The sequence below is a fragment of the Pteropus alecto genome, unplaced genomic scaffold, assembly GCF_000325575.1.
Source record: "Pteropus alecto unplaced genomic scaffold, ASM32557v1 scaffold233, whole genome shotgun sequence".
Lineage (NCBI taxonomy): Eukaryota > Metazoa > Chordata > Mammalia > Chiroptera > Pteropodidae > Pteropus > Pteropus alecto.
In genome coordinates this window covers 1,824,990-1,842,791 of record NW_006434367.1, presented here as the reverse complement: position 1 = coordinate 1,842,791, position 17,802 = coordinate 1,824,990, and the positions used below count along the sequence as shown (strand labels likewise).

Sequence of the window (17,802 nt, the reverse complement as noted above, 5' to 3'; positions counted from 1 at the left end):
CATCAAGTTGAATCAGAAAAAGCAAGCTTCAGGTCAAGCTACAGCTCTTTGAAACATGGTTCACAAAAGCAGTCAGCAGTCGCTAATAATTTGTAAAACAAATCACCTGATATGTGCAGGAGAGTATGCACTAGAAAATTTCTATCCCAGAGAGTTTACACCATTTAAAAGGCTGGAATTGAGACTGTTCCAATCCTTAACCTGCTCAAGAGACTTCTGCTTCATTTTTGTAATTAAGAGCTCTATTGAATCTCCTAACAAGAGTTACCCCACTCTTTCAGAGGTCTAAAATATGCTGAACTGTCTACCACCATGCCACCTTCCACGCCCCCAATCTCCTCTGATCTCAGAAGCTAAGCAGGGTTGGGCCTGGTTAGTACGTGGATGGGAGACCACCTAGGAATATCAGGTGCTGTAGGCGATTAAATAAATAAATAAAACATGCTGAACTGCATCTTCCTATATGGTCATCTGAGCAAGCATGATGTGGATAGAATCCCCCTCAGCCATGACTCGGTTCCCTCTCTTCTTCCTTGCTCTGAGAAAGTCCTTTACCTGTAGCTAAAAGATTGTCAATGAAGTCCAATTGGTTCCTTTACCCTTCCATTCTGAATGCCTTTCTTACTGCCCCCAAAACGCCCATGGTACAGCCCGAGAAGCAGCTTAATGGTAAGGCCAAGGTGCCTCTGAGAACCTGAAGGGCTGCGCGTCCAAGTGTCTGCAACAATGTCTTCACCTCTGTAAGAAACCAGCTGGTTAGCGGAACTCCGAGAGGGGCGTCAGGGGCTGCAGCCTCAGCGTCCGACTGGGAGTAGTTTGGAGGTCACTAATGCACACATCTTGAGCCTCAATCTTCCCACCTGTGGCCTGAGTTTAAAATTACACATACGCCTTTCCACAGCCAAAGCCATATTGCCCAACGTCCAGAAAATGCAAGGCAAACATGCTGACATGCGACCATCAAATGACCTACAGAGCATCTGGAGTTCCAGGGTCGTGGATACTGTCTGTTCTCTGCAGCCCGCCTCGAGGGGGCCCGAAGGGGTGCGGACCCCGGCGCTCTCTCAGAACCCTAAGCCGCGACCTTCGGCAGAGGCGAGCCCATGACCAAGGTCCTTGCCCTGAGCTGTCAGGCCACAGCTAGCCAGCTGGCCGGGGCGGGGCGGGGCGGGGCGGGCGGAGGCACTTTAAGAGGCCGCGCGCACGGGGACAGGCCGCTCTTACAAGGTGACCTGAGTCATGGAGACTGCCCGGGACTACGCGGGAGCCCTCATCAGGCGAGTGCGCGCTTGCCAGGCTCACCACCCCGCCTGTGCCCCCGAGCGATCAGCGCACCCCGCGCCCCAGAGCGCCCCCCTCCGCCTGCGCCCCGCACTCGCGTGAGCCCCACATCCCTTTCCCTCCTGCGCCCAGTCTCCGCGTGCGCCCCGCATCCCGGAGCTCCCCGAGGCCGGGGTCCCGGCGCACTCACCCACACACCGGGCGCCCACGCCGCGGGCCAGCCGGGTAGGCAGAGCCCGAACAGCCGCGAGTCTTCTCCCGCTCCCCCGGCTGTCGGCAGGTGCCGAGGTCGTTCGCGTAACAGATGTGGCGGTGATGCGAAAGGGGCAACATCTCTTGCCTGCTATAGCCGCAGCCGCGAGTGCAAATAAGAATGCCATCTCGGGAACTCAGGGCATCGTGCCTAGGCAGGGCTTCCCGGGGTCGTGCGAATCACGACGCGAGCTGGGGCGCAGGGAGGGGAGCTGGTGGGGACTCTGGCGGCTCCGGGCGGCTTACGCATACCGGTTGCGGGAAACGCGCGCTTTGGGCTCCGGGCTCCAAGTGGAGGATAGGCTGATCCCGAGGGTGCTTCGGGCACTGAAAACTCCCTTACCCCTACTCGCTGAGCCCACTCGGGTTTGTAAGGGAGTGTTTGAGAGGACGCCCTCCTCATCTTCGCCGCACCCGAAGGCGATGACTCTGCCCACGGAAAAACCAGGGACCCGCGGACCCCGCAGCCTCTTTGCCCCGCTCCTCGTGATACGATGTGTGGTCGAAGGCCTGGCAACATTCCTTTCCCCTTCCTGGGTTCATTTCACATCCTGACATACCAACCAATCCTTTTTGGTAAGAACCTAAAGATCTTGCATGACAGAAACTTTATAGATTTAAGGGAGGAATCGTGTTTCTCTGAAGATCTTCAAAATATTTCAAAGAGGATAGAGAGGCCCTTGAGTACTTTAAAATGCAGGTGACGAATCCCCTTTGTACGGAGGGGTGGAGGGACAGGGTAGGTAAAAAGGAGAGAATCCTTTATGAAACTAGTGTGACCTATATAGACTTCTGGACTTGGGTTCTTAAAGGGGACTGTGTCTAAAACCTGAGGCTAAAAAAATAGCTGCCAAAATGTAAAGGTGATCAGTTGGGACAGCACTGGTTTTCTCTTTCAAAACAAAAACAAAAGCTAAGTCAAGCAGTGGAATCCCAGGGAGAAAAACAGATTTGATTCATGCATCTTCCCTAAAATGGTTTAAGCATAAAGGTAAAGCCCTTGATTTCTTTCCTGCTTTTCTTCTTCCAGTGCCACCCACTCCACACTCTCATTCCCAGGGTAACTGAACAGTTTGGAGTGCATCCTCCAAACTTTCCTCCCATGGCCATACAAATACCCATTCTCCAAGTTCCCCTGAACACTGAGGGGCTGGTAGGCTGATAGGTAGAGAGCACCTACTCCTCTGGTTTTGCCTGGAGCAGAAGGCAACACCTGCAGAATAAAGGCTGACGTTACCCTTACACCTGACCCCTACAACAGTGTCCCAAAATTTAAAATCTGTCTGTGCAAGGTTTTCACAGGGTTAAGCGTGTGACAGAAGCAACTCCCTGATAAAATAAATGTTGGTAAATCGAAACATAAGGAAACATATAATCTCCTGAAACACTTTTCTTTTGAGCTTGGCAAGCTGTAGGTATGAGTGACTATTTGTTGGGACACACTGTTGTTGTAGTTCTTTGAAAATTTTACCTGCTTCCAAACTGAGCTGCTATAATTCTTTGGAATCTACCTGCTTCCAAACTAAACTGGGAGAAAACAATCTGTAATATTTGTTGAAAGGAACACACTTTTCTTCCCTTCTGCCCTTCTTTAAAACCATGTTCACAGTGAAGATCTGTGTGAGCCGCAGGCAAGGTGCATTAGTTAATTTTGGTCTTGCGGGAATTTTCTCTCCTCTTAGTGCCCCTTAATTTAAACTGGCTGGTAGAGTTTGTCCTAATTCTGTCTTTTCTTAGTAAATAACTGCATTTTGCCAAGAAAGTAACTTAATCACTGTGCATATCATTTTTTAACGATCAGTTACGTGTAAGCAATTATCAAATTTTAAACAGTTGTTAGTTTTTTAATCATCTGTAATCACTAGAGGCCTTAGTCAAAACGAAAGCAGCCTGAGGTCTCTTCGCACACTCTGGACTTCAAGGATGTCCACCATTGTGTGTGTTGTCCCAAACAAAGTCTGCTCTGTCTTTGTGTCCCCTCAGTGATAACATTCATGCCAACCTTGAAGTTGTTATAAGGTTGATGTATTATATTTTGTGCAAAATGGCCATTTTTGTAGCTATTTACATCTTTCCTTTTCTTGAGCAAGGAACTCTAGGTTTTGTCTAGCTGTCATTTCAGCACAAGCAACGAATTGAGTTTTCTACAACTATATCCCTGAGGCTCATGGAGACCTAGCCAGGGCTGACAAATACTTCCCAAGCCACCTTATTTCTCTGCATTTCTGTATTTGCCATCACCACTTCCCTTCCTAACATTCTCATTGTCACTCTTAGTTTTGGCTATAGTTAGTTGACTTATATCCTATCTCTGTCTATGCTTAATTACTTCATATGGGTTCCTCCTTTTTCACCTAGTGATGAAATGTGGGGTTCCCTCAGTCATCGTTTCACTCTGAATAGTTTCTGAGTAGTATCTTATCCAGCCGTATAGAGCCACCTCATCGCTGCTGACACCAAAATGTTTCTCTTTGGCTCAGAGAGACCTTCCTTGTTCCTGGGCCTGCCTTTTCCTCCAGCACTTTCAGAATAAACATCAGTCCATAGGGTGCCTTATAAAGATGCTTTCTTATGATCTGTGGGGGTTAGCTTTGTTTTATTGGAGTAAAGTTTACGTCCACTGTCAGTCTGTGTTTGTTGTTTTATTTCACACACTTTTATAAGTTGAGGACTCCTTGGTTCCCACAGGGAAAAATACAAAGACTCTCTGTTTCCCTCACTTCTGGGAAATATGCCGCTTCACAGTTTTCAACTCTATGAAGTCCGACTTCTCTTATTGTCTTGATTTCCCCGAAGTAATCTATTTCCTGGAACAGCTGTTTCCTTGTTTTTTGTCCCTTTTAGTGAGCTATTTCCCTTCCTGCTTCATAGGATCATCTGCACTTTCCCAGGAGTTCTAGGTGACTGATGAGTGGTATATCTAAAAGCAGAATCCTAAGGCTTCTCAGCACTCCCATTTCAACATCGATACATTAAGAAATTGGGGCAGACAGGGGGAGATAGCAACACGTTTTAGGCATTGTGCTAATGGCCAGTGACATAAATTATTCTATTAAGAAGACCAAAAGTGAGTTGGATTAATATATTGCTTTGTTCATGCAGCTAGCTATTTAACCCTGCTGTTCATTTAGCTGGGCATATTCAGTACTCATACAGTATTTGTTAGATAGGTTTAGTGTATGTAAAATTTCATAACCCCTTTTTATGATGTATATGATAGTTCTGATTTTATATAATTTGACACATCAAATTACTCATCCTGTTTCTTGAAAAAAATGGCAACATTTAATTTTCATGTCTTCAAAGATTTTTTTTAATGTGTGCTCCATAAGACTTTTCTCTAACAATTGGTTCTTGGTTAAGAAACATAACAGAGAAGAAAAAGAATAAACTCAGTGTCCTTTTTTATCAAGGATGACTATCTTGAGGGCAGTGTGAAGAGGGAGGACCAAAAATGACTGCAAGCACTTATCTTGTCAGAGGTTAAAAGACAATAAGAACTTTATACAATCGGCTGTGCTAGGTCACTGGAGCATTGGTGCTTCCTAAAGTATGAGCATTTGCAGCCAATGAAGGGATACGGGACTACAGCTAACTAGGTCAAAGCTGTTCGTGCCCACGCGGTGTGCCATTAACCACCTAAGATTCTAAGACATGAACTTTGTTCTCCCATTTCTCTGATTTTATTCTAGTCTATTTTTTACTCAGTAAGTAGATCACATGCCAATGGGGACCTAGGTGCTGTGGGGAAGTAATGTACAGACAGACTCTGGCCTCAGTAGACATAGATTCTGGAAGGTCTCATGGGCAATGGCAATGTCTTCCTGCTCTGGAGGAGAGGCTCTTGCCGGTGAAGGTCCAGGGTCCCCTCTACTATAGGAGGGTTTGCACCTGGTAGAATAGGCACTGTGGTGCAAAAGCAGGAGCTGGATTCAAACCCCTGTGCTAGCACTTGCTAACTCTGACCTTATTAGTTTCTTAATGCCCTGAGTCTCAGTTTTCCTCATCTGTAATACTTGTCTTATAGAGTTATTAGGCAATGTGCTAATATATAGTGTCTGAAACAGAGTGGAACTCATATCTATCTCCTCATAGGAACTTTGCCAGTGAGTTTAAGTTTCAGATGCTATGACAAGATTGAGAACAAAATCAGGTTCTAAATGTAAAGCATAATATGGGTAATCCTCGCTGCCCTGTCTACCAAGTCATGAGGGATGAGACTGTGAGTGAATTCTCTGTAGTAGCAGCTCAGCAGAATGTGGGCACCTTGTTCGTTGTGTTGTGTAACTGAGGAATTTGGTGTAACTGCTTGGAACCAGGGCCAAGGGTTAGAGGCTGATGCCAGGCCCACAGCTGCGTCAATTCAGGCTCTGATTTACTCCGTGGATCTCTTGTCATTCTGATGGGGAGCCCGCGTTAGAGATCACTGACTTGGCGCAATCCCTTTGCAGTTGCCTCCCTGGAAACCAAGTGTGCAGTGACTGTGGTGGCATAAAGGGAAAGGCACTGAGGATATGAACAGAGAACACTGCTATCCCTTCAGCCATAAAGCAGCTCCTCCTCACAGTGCTTCCGACTGCTGTTTACTGCTTGAGGTTTGAGGTTCAGAAAGATGATGTCCTACCTCTTTTCCTTATTAACTAAGTCCCCTTGAGAAACCACTCTGAGAAATGAGTAATATTTTCCTTCTAAGGTTACGATAATTAGTTGACATATATAAAGAACTAATACATCGCTGGCCATAGCAAGTGCTCAGATGTGAGCACTTCTGAGGCATTAATGTGATGCTGGCTGAATATATTTCAAGCTAGACTCTTCTTGCTCATGCCATAAGGATGAGACACAGACACTCACTACTATGGGGACCTCCTGAAACTGCTGGTAGCATGAAATTAACCTATGTCTGAGAGCTGGTTCATTAGGATACTATCAGTTGTTCATGTAGCAAATTACTGATAAGTCATTGAATTGTGTCCATTTATAGAGCTTCAAGTTAAACAACATACTATATAAAAGTTCCATGCCTAGCACTAAGGTAGGTATTATGGGAGATAAACAAAGAAGACTTTGTCCATAAGGAAATTCTAATGGGAAATAGTTGGGAAATAAAGCATAGATAAATAAATGACAGTATGTGTGTGTGTGTGAAAATAAAGTGCTAAATCCTAGGTGATAGGCATTTGAAAACAGTATGGATATTCTCTAGAATCTTAGCCTTCATTGGGTTAATCTGTTATAAGTGTCAGAAAGCAGTGATAGACTCACTTTGTATCTTCTAAAAGGTTGTCCTTTGGGTCATTCTCTGGAATCTCACTGTACAAGCATTTGTCTAAATTGTCAACAACTATTTGAGCACCTGAAATAGGTCAGTGTGGAAACAGGACAACACCAGGTGCTAGTCCCTCTGGGGTTATGGGGATTAAATAAGGTCATGTGTCACTTATCACAGCACCCAGCCTGAAGCAAGATCTACCTGAAACATTGCTAATTTCTGTTTATATTCTTTTGAATTATTTATTTATGGATATATTCTTAAATAAAATAAAGTCCACAGTCCTGGGTGAAAGCTCTTTATGTGTTGCTAAACTGGTCCCCCAAAAGAACCACCTTCTAGTGCCACCAGCAAGGCCTATCTGTTTCCCCTTGCAGAGTCATTTTTAGAGAACTTCTTGCATGTTGGTTTAAAACAGGGGTCTCCAACCCCCAGGCCGTGAACCAGTATTGGTCCATGGCCTGTTAGGAACTGGGCCACCCAGCAGGAGGTGAGCGGCTTTCAAGCAAGTGAAGCTTGTATTTCAAACCTCTTCTTAAAGACTCTCTGTAAAAAGTAATGTCAAATATATTTTTTACTTTTCTCCTCCATTTCTAGGCCCCTGACATTTATGGGATCACAGACAAAAAGAGTCTTGCTTACTCCCCTCATGCATTCGGCTCGCCCTTTCCGAGTCTCCAACCACAACAGAAGCAGCCGGAGAGGGGTGATGGCAAGCAGTCTGAAGGAGCTCCTCAGCAAGGTACCACGGGCTGCAGAGCTTCTCACCGGTCCTCAGAAGACACAGGGTCTTTGGTGCTAAGCCAGTGTAGAGACAGAAATGTCCATGTCTTGGCCTTGGAGAGTCTGAGGGGGCCATTTCTAAGTCGTTAAAGGACAATAAAAGAATGAAAGGAAACAATATTTCATTTCTTTACAATAAACAATTTAGGTATAAAGACAAAAACCTTAAAAACAGTAATCAGTTAATAATGTAGCTTTGTTTCTTTGATAAGAGAGAATATAGAGAAGCAGCAGACTTTGGAAATCTGTTCTTTGTTATAAAGGCCAGGGAAGAATATTCCTTAATCTAAAAGTGTCCTAGATGATCAAATAAGGAAGAATCTCATGGAGACATAACCTAGACACAGACACCCACAGAAACAAGATGTGAGAGTCTAACATACAGGCTCTGAAACAAGAGAAACGTTCCAATACGCCACGTGAGACTCAGGCTTCTTAAATATCATATTGTAGGATTTTAATTTTTATTGGTTGAAATAAGTAGGTAATTTTAGAAACTGTAAATATTATTAAATGTAATCTCATGTCATTGAAATTTCTGAAGAAGATAAGTCCCTTAAAAACCTTAACTTCTCTTTTTCCAAGCCAAGACTGAATCATACCAATTAAGATATATCTTGACCATTAAAATTTTATCAAAATCAGCCAGCTCTTCTGAAACTATAATGTAATCAATGGCTGTGAGCAGTCAAAATGGCATTTCCTGCTTCATTCCATGTCTCTAATGTGTTGCTAACCTAGACCCTGGACGCCCTACTTATCACCAGTGGGCTGGTCACTTTGGTGTTGGAGGAAGATGGCACCGTGGTAGACACAGAAGAGTTCTTTCAGACCTTAGGAGACAACACACATTTCATGATCTTGGAAAAAGGACAGAAGTGGACACCGGTAAGCAAACAGCTACTGGGTAGACTTTTCACCTGCAAAAGTGAATTTCCTATTTTGGTGCTGACTTGCTCACTTTCTAAATATATCCTTTATATTATCTAATAACTAGATCTACCACCTTCAAAGGGATTCTTATAAGTATTTTTAGGAAATGTAGCATCTTTGTGAACTTGGGCTGTATGGTTTAGAGCAAAGAATTCTGAGGGACAAGTTTTGGCCAGTGAGTAGCTATAGATCTTGTTAAAGCCTTGTTGTTGACAATTCACTGACTCTGTCCTTAGGAGGCTGGGAAGCTAACATAGCCAAGGAAATTAAGTAGGGGGGTGTGCATGAATATAGTGATTTAGAAAAGTAAAGAGATAGAATAGGGGCTTCTACTTCTGTGGAAACTATGCATTATATATCTTGGAAAACCCTCCTACTAAAAATGTAAAGCAAAATATTAAAACATTTTTATATACCCAAGAAAGAGAAATCCTCAGAAGCCAAAGATTTTATGGGAGCCGGAATCCACAGAGGAAAGTAAACACTGATGTCTCACCTGTGAGCCTCTCACCTGCAGGCATCCACTGACCTCAGTGACTAAGGGTTTTGGTTTTTTTTTTTTAGACATGGTTTTATTTATTTTATTTTAAATTTATTTATTTTAATTAGTTTCAAGTATACAGTACATTGGTTAGACATCTATATAGTTCATAAAATGTTTCCCCCAATAGCTCCCTCCCTCCTCTGACCCTCCTCCAAGCCAACATATTAATGCTAACTGCATTCCCAATGCCATGCTCCCATGACCATCCATCAGCTACTAATTTGTACTTCTTTAACCCTTCACCCCATTCTCCCACCCCCCCAACTCCCCTCCCCTCTATCTGTCACCAAATTGTCCACTATATTTTTGAGTCTGTTTTTGATAGTTTGTTCTTTTTATTCCTTAGATTCCACATATAAGTGAAATCATATAATGTTTATCCTTCTCTGTCTGATTTAAATATCTTCTAGGTCCACAAAGCTATATCTTTTTCCATCTCCTTCCTTTTCATATGTAGGGATCTTGTTTTCTTATCCTTTCAGCCACTCTGTCTTTTGGTTGGAGCACTTAATTCTTTTCCATTTAAGGTACTTATTGATAGGAATGTAGTTGTTACCATTCTTTATTCCTGTTTTTGATGTATGTTTTTTCTTCTTAAGGAAGTTAAGGGCTTCAGTTTTGAAGGATGCTGGGAGGACAGGAGACAAAGTCTTAGGTTAAAAGAAAGTGGAGGTCAGGTTAGAGATGCCCACATAAAGCAAAGAATCTTAGCAAGTTCTCTTCTGGGAATCTGTGGGACACCTGCTCTCATGAGGTTTTAGGGACTCTTGATTCCAAAATCACCCAAGCTGAGAGTTTAGTTTACAGAGACCCAGGGAGGGAACATCAGTGGAAGGAGGTTACTCATTGAATTCTTTTTATTCAAATAACCTCTCCTTCCAGTCCCAGTGATCCAGGGTTGATGTGCCTCCACATAACTAGTAGAAGCAAATAGGCTCAAAATGAATTTGACCCAGGCCTCAAAGAATTTTCATTCCTAAAGTTCCAACAAATGTGAGTTCACAATAAAACATAAAACATAAGGACTCTGAATGTGAGAGTAAGCGGAATTAACAAAGCCAGGCCTGTAAAGAACTCAGATTTGAATCATCAGTGTAAAATAAGTATATTTAAAATGTTCAAAGAAATATAAAAAGTAATCTAAAGTAAGAAGGAATAAGAGAAAATTTAAAAAGAGAGAGAGACTTGGAAGAATCAAATAGAATTTCTGGAAATGAAAAATTAGCAATTAAAATAAATGAAGACTTGGACAGGACTAAAGCTAATAAAAGACCTGGGAGACAGGTCTAAAGAAGATACCTGCAATGTAACACAAAAAGAGAAAGGTGGAAAACAGGAAGGAAGTTGGAGACATGACTGAGGCGATCTAATGTCTATTTGGCATACTCAGTGCATTAATTTTTTAAACAAGATGCAATACATTAACCATTTTTTTAAATGATAAATTCAACTCCATTAAGAATTTTGTTCATCAAAAGATACTATAAAAGAAGTAAAACAAAAGCCACAAGTGGGAGAAGATGTTTTCAACATAACCCGACAAAGGATTAGTATTCTGCAAATTTAAAGAAATCACACAAATCAATAATGGCAATAACAGACAAGCCAATATTAAAATGAACAAAAAATAGACAGGCATTTGTAGAATGGATAATAAATCATAGGAAAATGCTCAATCTCATTGGTGACTAGGAAAACAAGTTAAGACCGCAATAAGACACCCTTTTACACCATTATTGTTAGGCTTTTAAATTTTTTCCATATTTAAGATATGGAGCAATGAACTTTCTTATGCTCCCACTAATAACTATGTAAAACAACTTGTCTTTATCCCATAGAGTTGAACTGAGCACGTCCATTTCTACATATATACCCAGCACATGATACCCAGCCACATGCTTCTATGTAAATATGCATAAACACATTGTTGTATATACATTGAATGGAATATACAACATTCGATGTTTATAAACTGCTGTGAAAATGCATGAAGTACAGATACAGACATCTATATGGATAAATCTGATCAACTATGTTGAGTGAAAACATGGCAGAATAATACATTTAACAAGTGGTCCTCAAACTTTTTGATCTTCCTTTATACTTTTCAAAATTAATAAAGACCCAAATAGCTTATGTTTATGTGGATCATATCAATAGAATCTGTTGATATTCATCAATCAGAGGTTCTCAACTGGGGATGATTTCGACCATTAGGGAACATTTAGCAATGTCTGAAGACCTTTTTGGTTGTGACAGCTGGGGCAGGGATACACTACTGGCATCTAGGGGGTAGAGACCAGAGATGCTACTAAATATTCTACAATGCACAGGACAGCCCCTATGATGAAGAATTATCTGGCCCCAAATGTCAGAGTGCCAAGGATGAGAAAGTATAAGCTATAGGTATATATATTTCACATAATCAAAGTTAAAATTGATAAATTTAAAAAATATATTATTTCGTTAAAAATAATAACCCAACACAAGTTAACAGAAATCATATATTTTTATTAAAAATAACTATTTTTCAAAACAAAAAATATTTAATGAGGCATAACATTGTTTTACATTTTTGTAAATCTCTTTAATGCCTCATCTAATAGAAGACAGCTAAATTCTCATATCTGCTTCTGTATTCAATCTGTTGTAATATATTGTTTTGTTGGAAGTATGTGAAGAAAATATGATCTCACATATCTATGTAGTTGGAAAAGGAAAGATTATTTTAATGGTCTTTCCAGATCACTGAGGATATTCTCCTCTGATACTACACCAAAACTCGACAAGTGCTGGTTGTATAAAGGCTGGCTGCAGTGTGGAATCTGAAGGCATACCTGTGAAGTTTGCCTCCTCTGTGACATTGGAATCCATGGGTCAGTCTAGTACTTTAATGGATCTTTTTGGCAGGGATGATTTTGTAACATCGTGCATTGATCCTTTAGAAAATATTGGTTCACTGAGTTATGCAGATTTTCCAAATGTACTACTTGTGAGAGAATGAGAACAAAAAGGCAAATTGCATCCTGGTGTTTCTTATAAAAATAGTTTTGATTTCTCAATCCCCAGAAAGGGTCTCAGGATCCCCCAGGTGCCTCTAAACCACACTTAGAAACCTCAGCATTTAACCATTTATAGATAACTGAAAAATATATAAAATTAGCTACATAATGTTTAAGATACACATGGCTAAAAAAGTAAGGGAATTATGCACAACTTAGATGGTTTCCTCTTGGGAGGTAGAGGAACATAATTTGGAGAGACACAGAGGGGTGATAATGTTTTGTTTTATGTGGAATGGGTATATCGATCATCTTATTATTCCTTATTTTTACATATATGTACACTTCTATACATGTCAAATACTTCATAACAGAATTTTCTAACTAGAGAAGAAAAACTACAAACCAGTATAAAAAGCATAAAATTAAATATACATATTTATGTATATATATATCTTTAAAATAAATGATTATGCTAGTATATTGGAAGATCGTGGGGTCGATTAGATAAATCTTTTAAAAGACAATCTTGGACTGTACTGCTTCTTGTTTGAGGGCAGAATAATGGCCCCCAAATATGTCCTTGTCCTAATCCTGGAAGCTGTGAATGTGTTACTTTACATGACAAAAAGGATTTGGCAGATGTAATTAAGTTAAAGCTCTTGAGATAGGGAGATGATCCTGGATTACCCAGTGGGACAGGTAAGCACAGAGTCTTTTTAAGGGGGATGAAGAAGGGCCAGAGTAAGGGCCAGAAGCAGAAAAAGAGAAGGAATAATGTGAGGAAGGGCCACAAGCCAAGGCATGCAAGCCGCTCTGGAAGCCAGAAAAGGCAAGGAAACCAATCCTCGCTGCAGCCTCCATAAGGAACCAGCCCTGCCGTCTCATTTTGGACTCCCAACCTTCAGACCTGTGAGAGAATAGATTGGTGTTGTTTTAAGCCATTAAATTTGTGATAATTTGTTATAGCAGCCACAGGAAACTAATTCAGACAGGATCTTATTTTCTGTTTGTTTGTTTGTTTGTTTGTGTTTGTTTTGTATATGAGACATTTAGTTACTAAGGGGAGTTGGTTAATATGTGATACGTATAAGCCCCCAGAATGGGTGGATGCTGGGATACCCAGCTAAAGTTTAGAGTAGTGATAGGGTGCAATGGATACAAATAAGTCTGCTATGTGACGGTTCAAGGAGGAGCCTAAGGCCATTTCAGTCTAGTAGCTGCCTGAGTAACATGTGATTTGGGATTGGAGTCTTCTCTTGTCTTCCAGTTTTCAACCATCTTCCTTTGGGTAGGAAATAGGCACCTCACAGCTGATTATAGGTCCTACCCAACTTGGAGGTGTTTTTACCAGTGAAGCCAATTTTATTTGACTTGAGAATGTCCTGCTGAGAAATAGCCACCAGAGGTCTCCCTTCTTCAGTCTAAATGCCTTAGAGCCTGTGAGGAAGTAGCTCTTAAAGCACTTTCTGGAAGAGGGCTCAGAGACAGTCTTTTCCTTCTTCCTTAGTCAGCAGATTATAGAACTCCAGTGTTAGATCATCAACGGATTAACTTTGTAAGTGCATGTTGATTTTGATTTAAGACCAAGACTTAAGGAAGACATTTCGAGAAAGTAAGATAAATTTTTCATATAGCAGAGGAACATGGGGCGATAAACAAGGGTTGTAGCAGGATTATATGTGAAAATCTCTTTTGATTCTATAATTTTGATTTTTAAAAACAACGTTTCCTAAATAATGGAGAGCTTATGCCCTCTAAAGTAAAGAGGCCAAGGACTTCTTGTGCATTAAACAATGGGCAACGACCAGAATCTCTCTTGGCTCTGTTTCATGTGAGAAGAAAGAAGAGTGACTCTAGGGTTTGGTTACTTTTAGGAGAATTTATGTTTTAACTTCAAATATCATTGTCATTATGAATTTAATGTTCGTAAACTCAACTATTCCCAACCCCAGAGGTTCCTGAGAGTTAGTAATCCTATTGGTTTATGTAACTTTGAATCCTGAATGCCACAAGATCCCTTCCTGGAGCAAACCCACAGGAAGATTATCTCCTGACCTGGTATTTGTGCCCTGAGACAGCTCTCTTCTTGTCCCTTCAATGATTTTGGTGGGGAAGATTATAAACTGTTTATAAACTGGGAGACTTATAAAGGTCTTTGACTTTCTTCTCCCAACCTAAAGGGTCTGTGATGTTTCAGGTACACTGAGAGTAGATAGTGTAATCAAACAGCTTTGGTGTCTCCAAGAAGTCAACTTTCATCCAGGGTAGTTACTAGAAAATAGAGGAAGCCCTGGGAAAGTTCTCATACTGCCCCTTACTGTAGCCATGTGATTCTGAAACTTTCTGCCCAGAAGCCTCTTATAAAATGGAAATAATGCTGCCGGCTTCTCTTTAAGCAGACCATGTCATAGTCATGAGACTGTCCATGTCAATCAAGTAACCATGGTGGCCTTCAGTGACCAGGGTGAGTGTCTCCCAATATCATGTGTCAACAACACAGCCATTCATTGATCCCTGGGTATTGAAACCTAGGCCCCAAAGCTGAATCACGGTCAGGCTGAGTCATTAAACTCAAGGAAGATGAAGGAAGAATACTTTCTTATGGGTTTGGACATGGTAACAGTATAAGAATATTGCTCTGCTAAAAACATTAATAATTAGCAGCTTAGTCCCTAATGGATTTTAAACCGACAGTCAAAACTAGCATAAAACCAGAATTACAGGATTTGTATGTCATAGGTAGGATGCTTCTTAAGTCTCCTCCTCCTGTCACTCTTCTAGGGTAGTAACTGCATCCCCGCTCGCCAGCAGCCAAAGAAATCAGGAATAGCAAGAATCACCTTCGACTTGTATAAGCTGAGTCCCAAGGATGTCATTGGCTGCCTCAACGTGAAGGCCACCATGTATGAGATGTACTCCGTGTCCTATGACTTCCGGTGTACAGGGCTCAAGGCCTTGCTGAGGTAACAGACTTCGGGGTCAACTTTAGGGTCTGGTAACTGCACACAGCATGGTCTAGTGGCCCGTTCTCAGCTTGCTCTTCTGCAATCCCAGGCCTGAGCCTCGAGGAGGCCCTGATGTGACTCATAGTTGTTCACTCTAATTCACATTGTTGTACAGAAGTTTAACTCTTATGCCAGACATATTTCAGAAAACAGAAAGTCTTGAGCCAAAATATACTTTTTTTCCCTCCAAAGACCATTAAATACTTAATGGAAACAAAAATCTAATAAATTTAAAGAACCAAATTTCTCTTAAAAACTAGGGCTGTGCAATTTTAAACCTTAATTCTAAGCGGTGACATTAAAACCAGAGCTGTGGAGATTCTGACTTGGTTTGAACAGAGTAGCCACCCAAACCTAGGTACTATTTTGCATGTATTTCTGTATTACTGCTAACTTGAAGCTAGTGGTAAAGTGGCATGGGAGCATGGCTGGGGCTGGGCTGGCTGCATAGCATTACAGGGAAGCCTATAGAAGACAGATCCCTAATGCATACCCCAACCTGTATGAACAGATTCTGTATGTTCACCAGAAACACTCCATGTGTATAACCAGGATGGACACCCTGCAACCGAACCCTGGACTGAGAGAGATACCTGCAGTCTCTCCCAGCCTTGCCTCTGAGCAACAAGCTGTGTGACCTTTAACAGGTTACTTAATTTCTCTGAGGCTTGATTTCAGCATCTTTTAAAGGAGAAGGTTGCTTCAAAGTTCTTCATCATTACAAAGGCTCCAAATACACCTGTATCTAGCCCTCCAGTTAATTTGCCATTGATCCTCTACAGCACTAATTCTCTGTGGAGGGATGGATGGAAGGAGAGACTGACAGTGGCAGAAGGTCTTGAAGCTGGTCTAAAAAGATTGCAACTGCTGACTCCAGTGCTCTCTGCATAGCCCCTCTGGGCAGCGGCCTGCCTACTTCCCTCAGGGCACTGGCTCATTCTCTCTTCTGTCCCAGGAGCCTGCTCTGATCTTCCTAGAGCACCAGGAGGGAAAAGGCTTTGGAAATGAGGCTGCTCTCCTCTAATGGGTCTCCAGGCCCCAACACTAGGTCAGCTTGGCTGTAGCTTCTGTGTGGCCTCCATTTCCTACTTAGAATCATCAGCAGCTGACTCCTAGACAACTGTTATTGTCCTAGTGTTGAAATATTGACTCTCAAATAGCCACAGAAGTCACAAAGATTCCCAAATCAAAGCCATTGCCTACCAAGGGTCCTTTCTGGGATGCCAGGAGCAGAGGGCTGTCCCAACCAGTGCTGGGGCTGGGTTTCTTATGAAGTGACAACCTTTAAAACTGAAATGAAACCCTTTAGCTTTGGACTTAGTAGGGAATAAGATTTTTAGTTAGAGTCACTTTCTTAGTCTGAAATAACACAATTGCCAGACTCAATCTTAGGATGTAGATGCCACAGTAGAGTCAAGTTGGGATGTCCCAGCCCCTTAAGCTAACTGGTCATAGGGTTACGATTTCAGTTTTTGTAAGACATTTCTTCAGCCTGACTTCTCCTTTCACACCCGATTTGACTGATTTCAGTAACAAGCCCCACACACTCAAGGCACCAGAATAAGCAAGTGGCTGAAGGATAGGACATAGTGTGTACACTCAGGAGAACAGTCTGCCGACTCGGCACTTTCCAGTTGCTGAGCAACAGGCCACATTGGGAAGTGGCTAGTGGAAGGGTAGTCCCGGTCAGTGGCATCAGTGTCACCTGGGAGCTCACCGGAAATGCAGAGTCCCTGCTCTGACGCAGACCTCACCAGTCAGCATCTGTGTTAGAGAGCCCAGTGGGGATCAGGGGATGTAAGCATGGCCTGCTCTGAGCACATATTTGGTGGGGCGGGGGGAGGGTTGTGAAGATTTCTCGTGCCCTCTGTTCCTTACTGGCCCAGAACTCCAAGCCTGATGCATGCCTTTGTCCCCTCTGTTGCAGGAGCCTGCTACGGTTCCTGTCCCATGCTGCCCAAGTGACCGGACAGTTTCTCATCTACACAGGCAAGAACATGCTCCGAGTGCTAGATGACACAGAAGAACAGTCTTCTCCCAGGCTACACTCCAGGCAGAAATTCAAGATTGGATAGAGTTGCACTTTGAGGGGCTCAGCCGGCTTTGACCCATTCGTTCCCTCTCAAATGACAAATTTTCAAGATGCTTACGTTCCCTTATGCACAATATACACATGCACTTGTAGGCTGTCCATCACTTCTGCTCAGGAGTGACACTGGGGTGAAAAGAAAGGGGTTTGATGGCACACAACATGAGGTCTGTGCAGCAAGAGGCCCTGAGGGAAGGAGACATGTAGGGGCCCAAGATCAGGAATGTCTTGGGTGGCTAAGGAGCAACATGCACATACATTAGGCCCTTTTGGCTCCTCACCTCTTGAAATAAATTGATCACAGGAGTTACTTTTGATATGTGTAATAATTTCTGGTGTCTCTTTCATCTTCCAAAAAAATAAATAAAACCTTTCATAGAGAAGCAAAACTCAGCCAGAAATCTTCTGCTAACAGATATAATCACTTTTAAGTCTTTACTAGTATGTGGTACAGCAGAATTAAGGAGCTGTTAAATGTGACTATGGGTTGTTTTTTTTAATGTGTAAGTCCCAAATGAGCTCCAAAGGGACCCAAAAACTGATGGAAGGTCTCCAAGCAGCATTTTCAACCTTTTTCTTAAAACAAAACAAAACAAAACAAAACAACAAATAACAACAATAACAACAAAACAAAAAAA

The 17,802-nt window shown here is 42.1% G+C and overlaps 1 protein-coding gene and 1 pseudogene across 1 annotated transcript; both read left to right on the top strand.

The window, feature by feature from the left end:
• Positions 1-302: 302 nt before the first annotated feature.
• Positions 303-421, top strand: LOC112477622 (annotated as a pseudogene).
• An 818-nt stretch (positions 422-1,239) lies between these two features.
• CIDEA (cell death-inducing DFFA-like effector a) lies at positions 1,240-17,462 on the top strand. Its single transcript, XM_006909222.2, has 5 exons — positions 1,240-1,277; positions 7,403-7,547; positions 8,330-8,476; positions 14,852-15,033; positions 17,003-17,462. The coding sequence occupies exons 1-5, from the start codon at positions 1,240-1,242 to the stop codon at positions 17,148-17,150; spliced, it is 660 nt and encodes a 219-aa protein (XP_006909284.1). The 3' UTR covers positions 17,151-17,462.
• Positions 17,463-17,802: the final 340 nt, after the last annotated feature.

Coding starts and splice junctions, on each gene's coding strand:
- CIDEA (XM_006909222.2), top strand. CDS start 1,240: ATGGAGACTGCCCGGGACTACGCGGGAGCCCTCATCAG. Junction 7,548..8,329: donor TGAAGGAGCTCCTCAGCAAG/GTACCACGGGCT, acceptor TTGCTAACCTAG/ACCCTGGACGCCCTACTTAT. Junction 15,034..17,002: donor GGGCTCAAGGCCTTGCTGAG/GTAACAGACTTC, acceptor CCTCTGTTGCAG/GAGCCTGCTACGGTTCCTGT.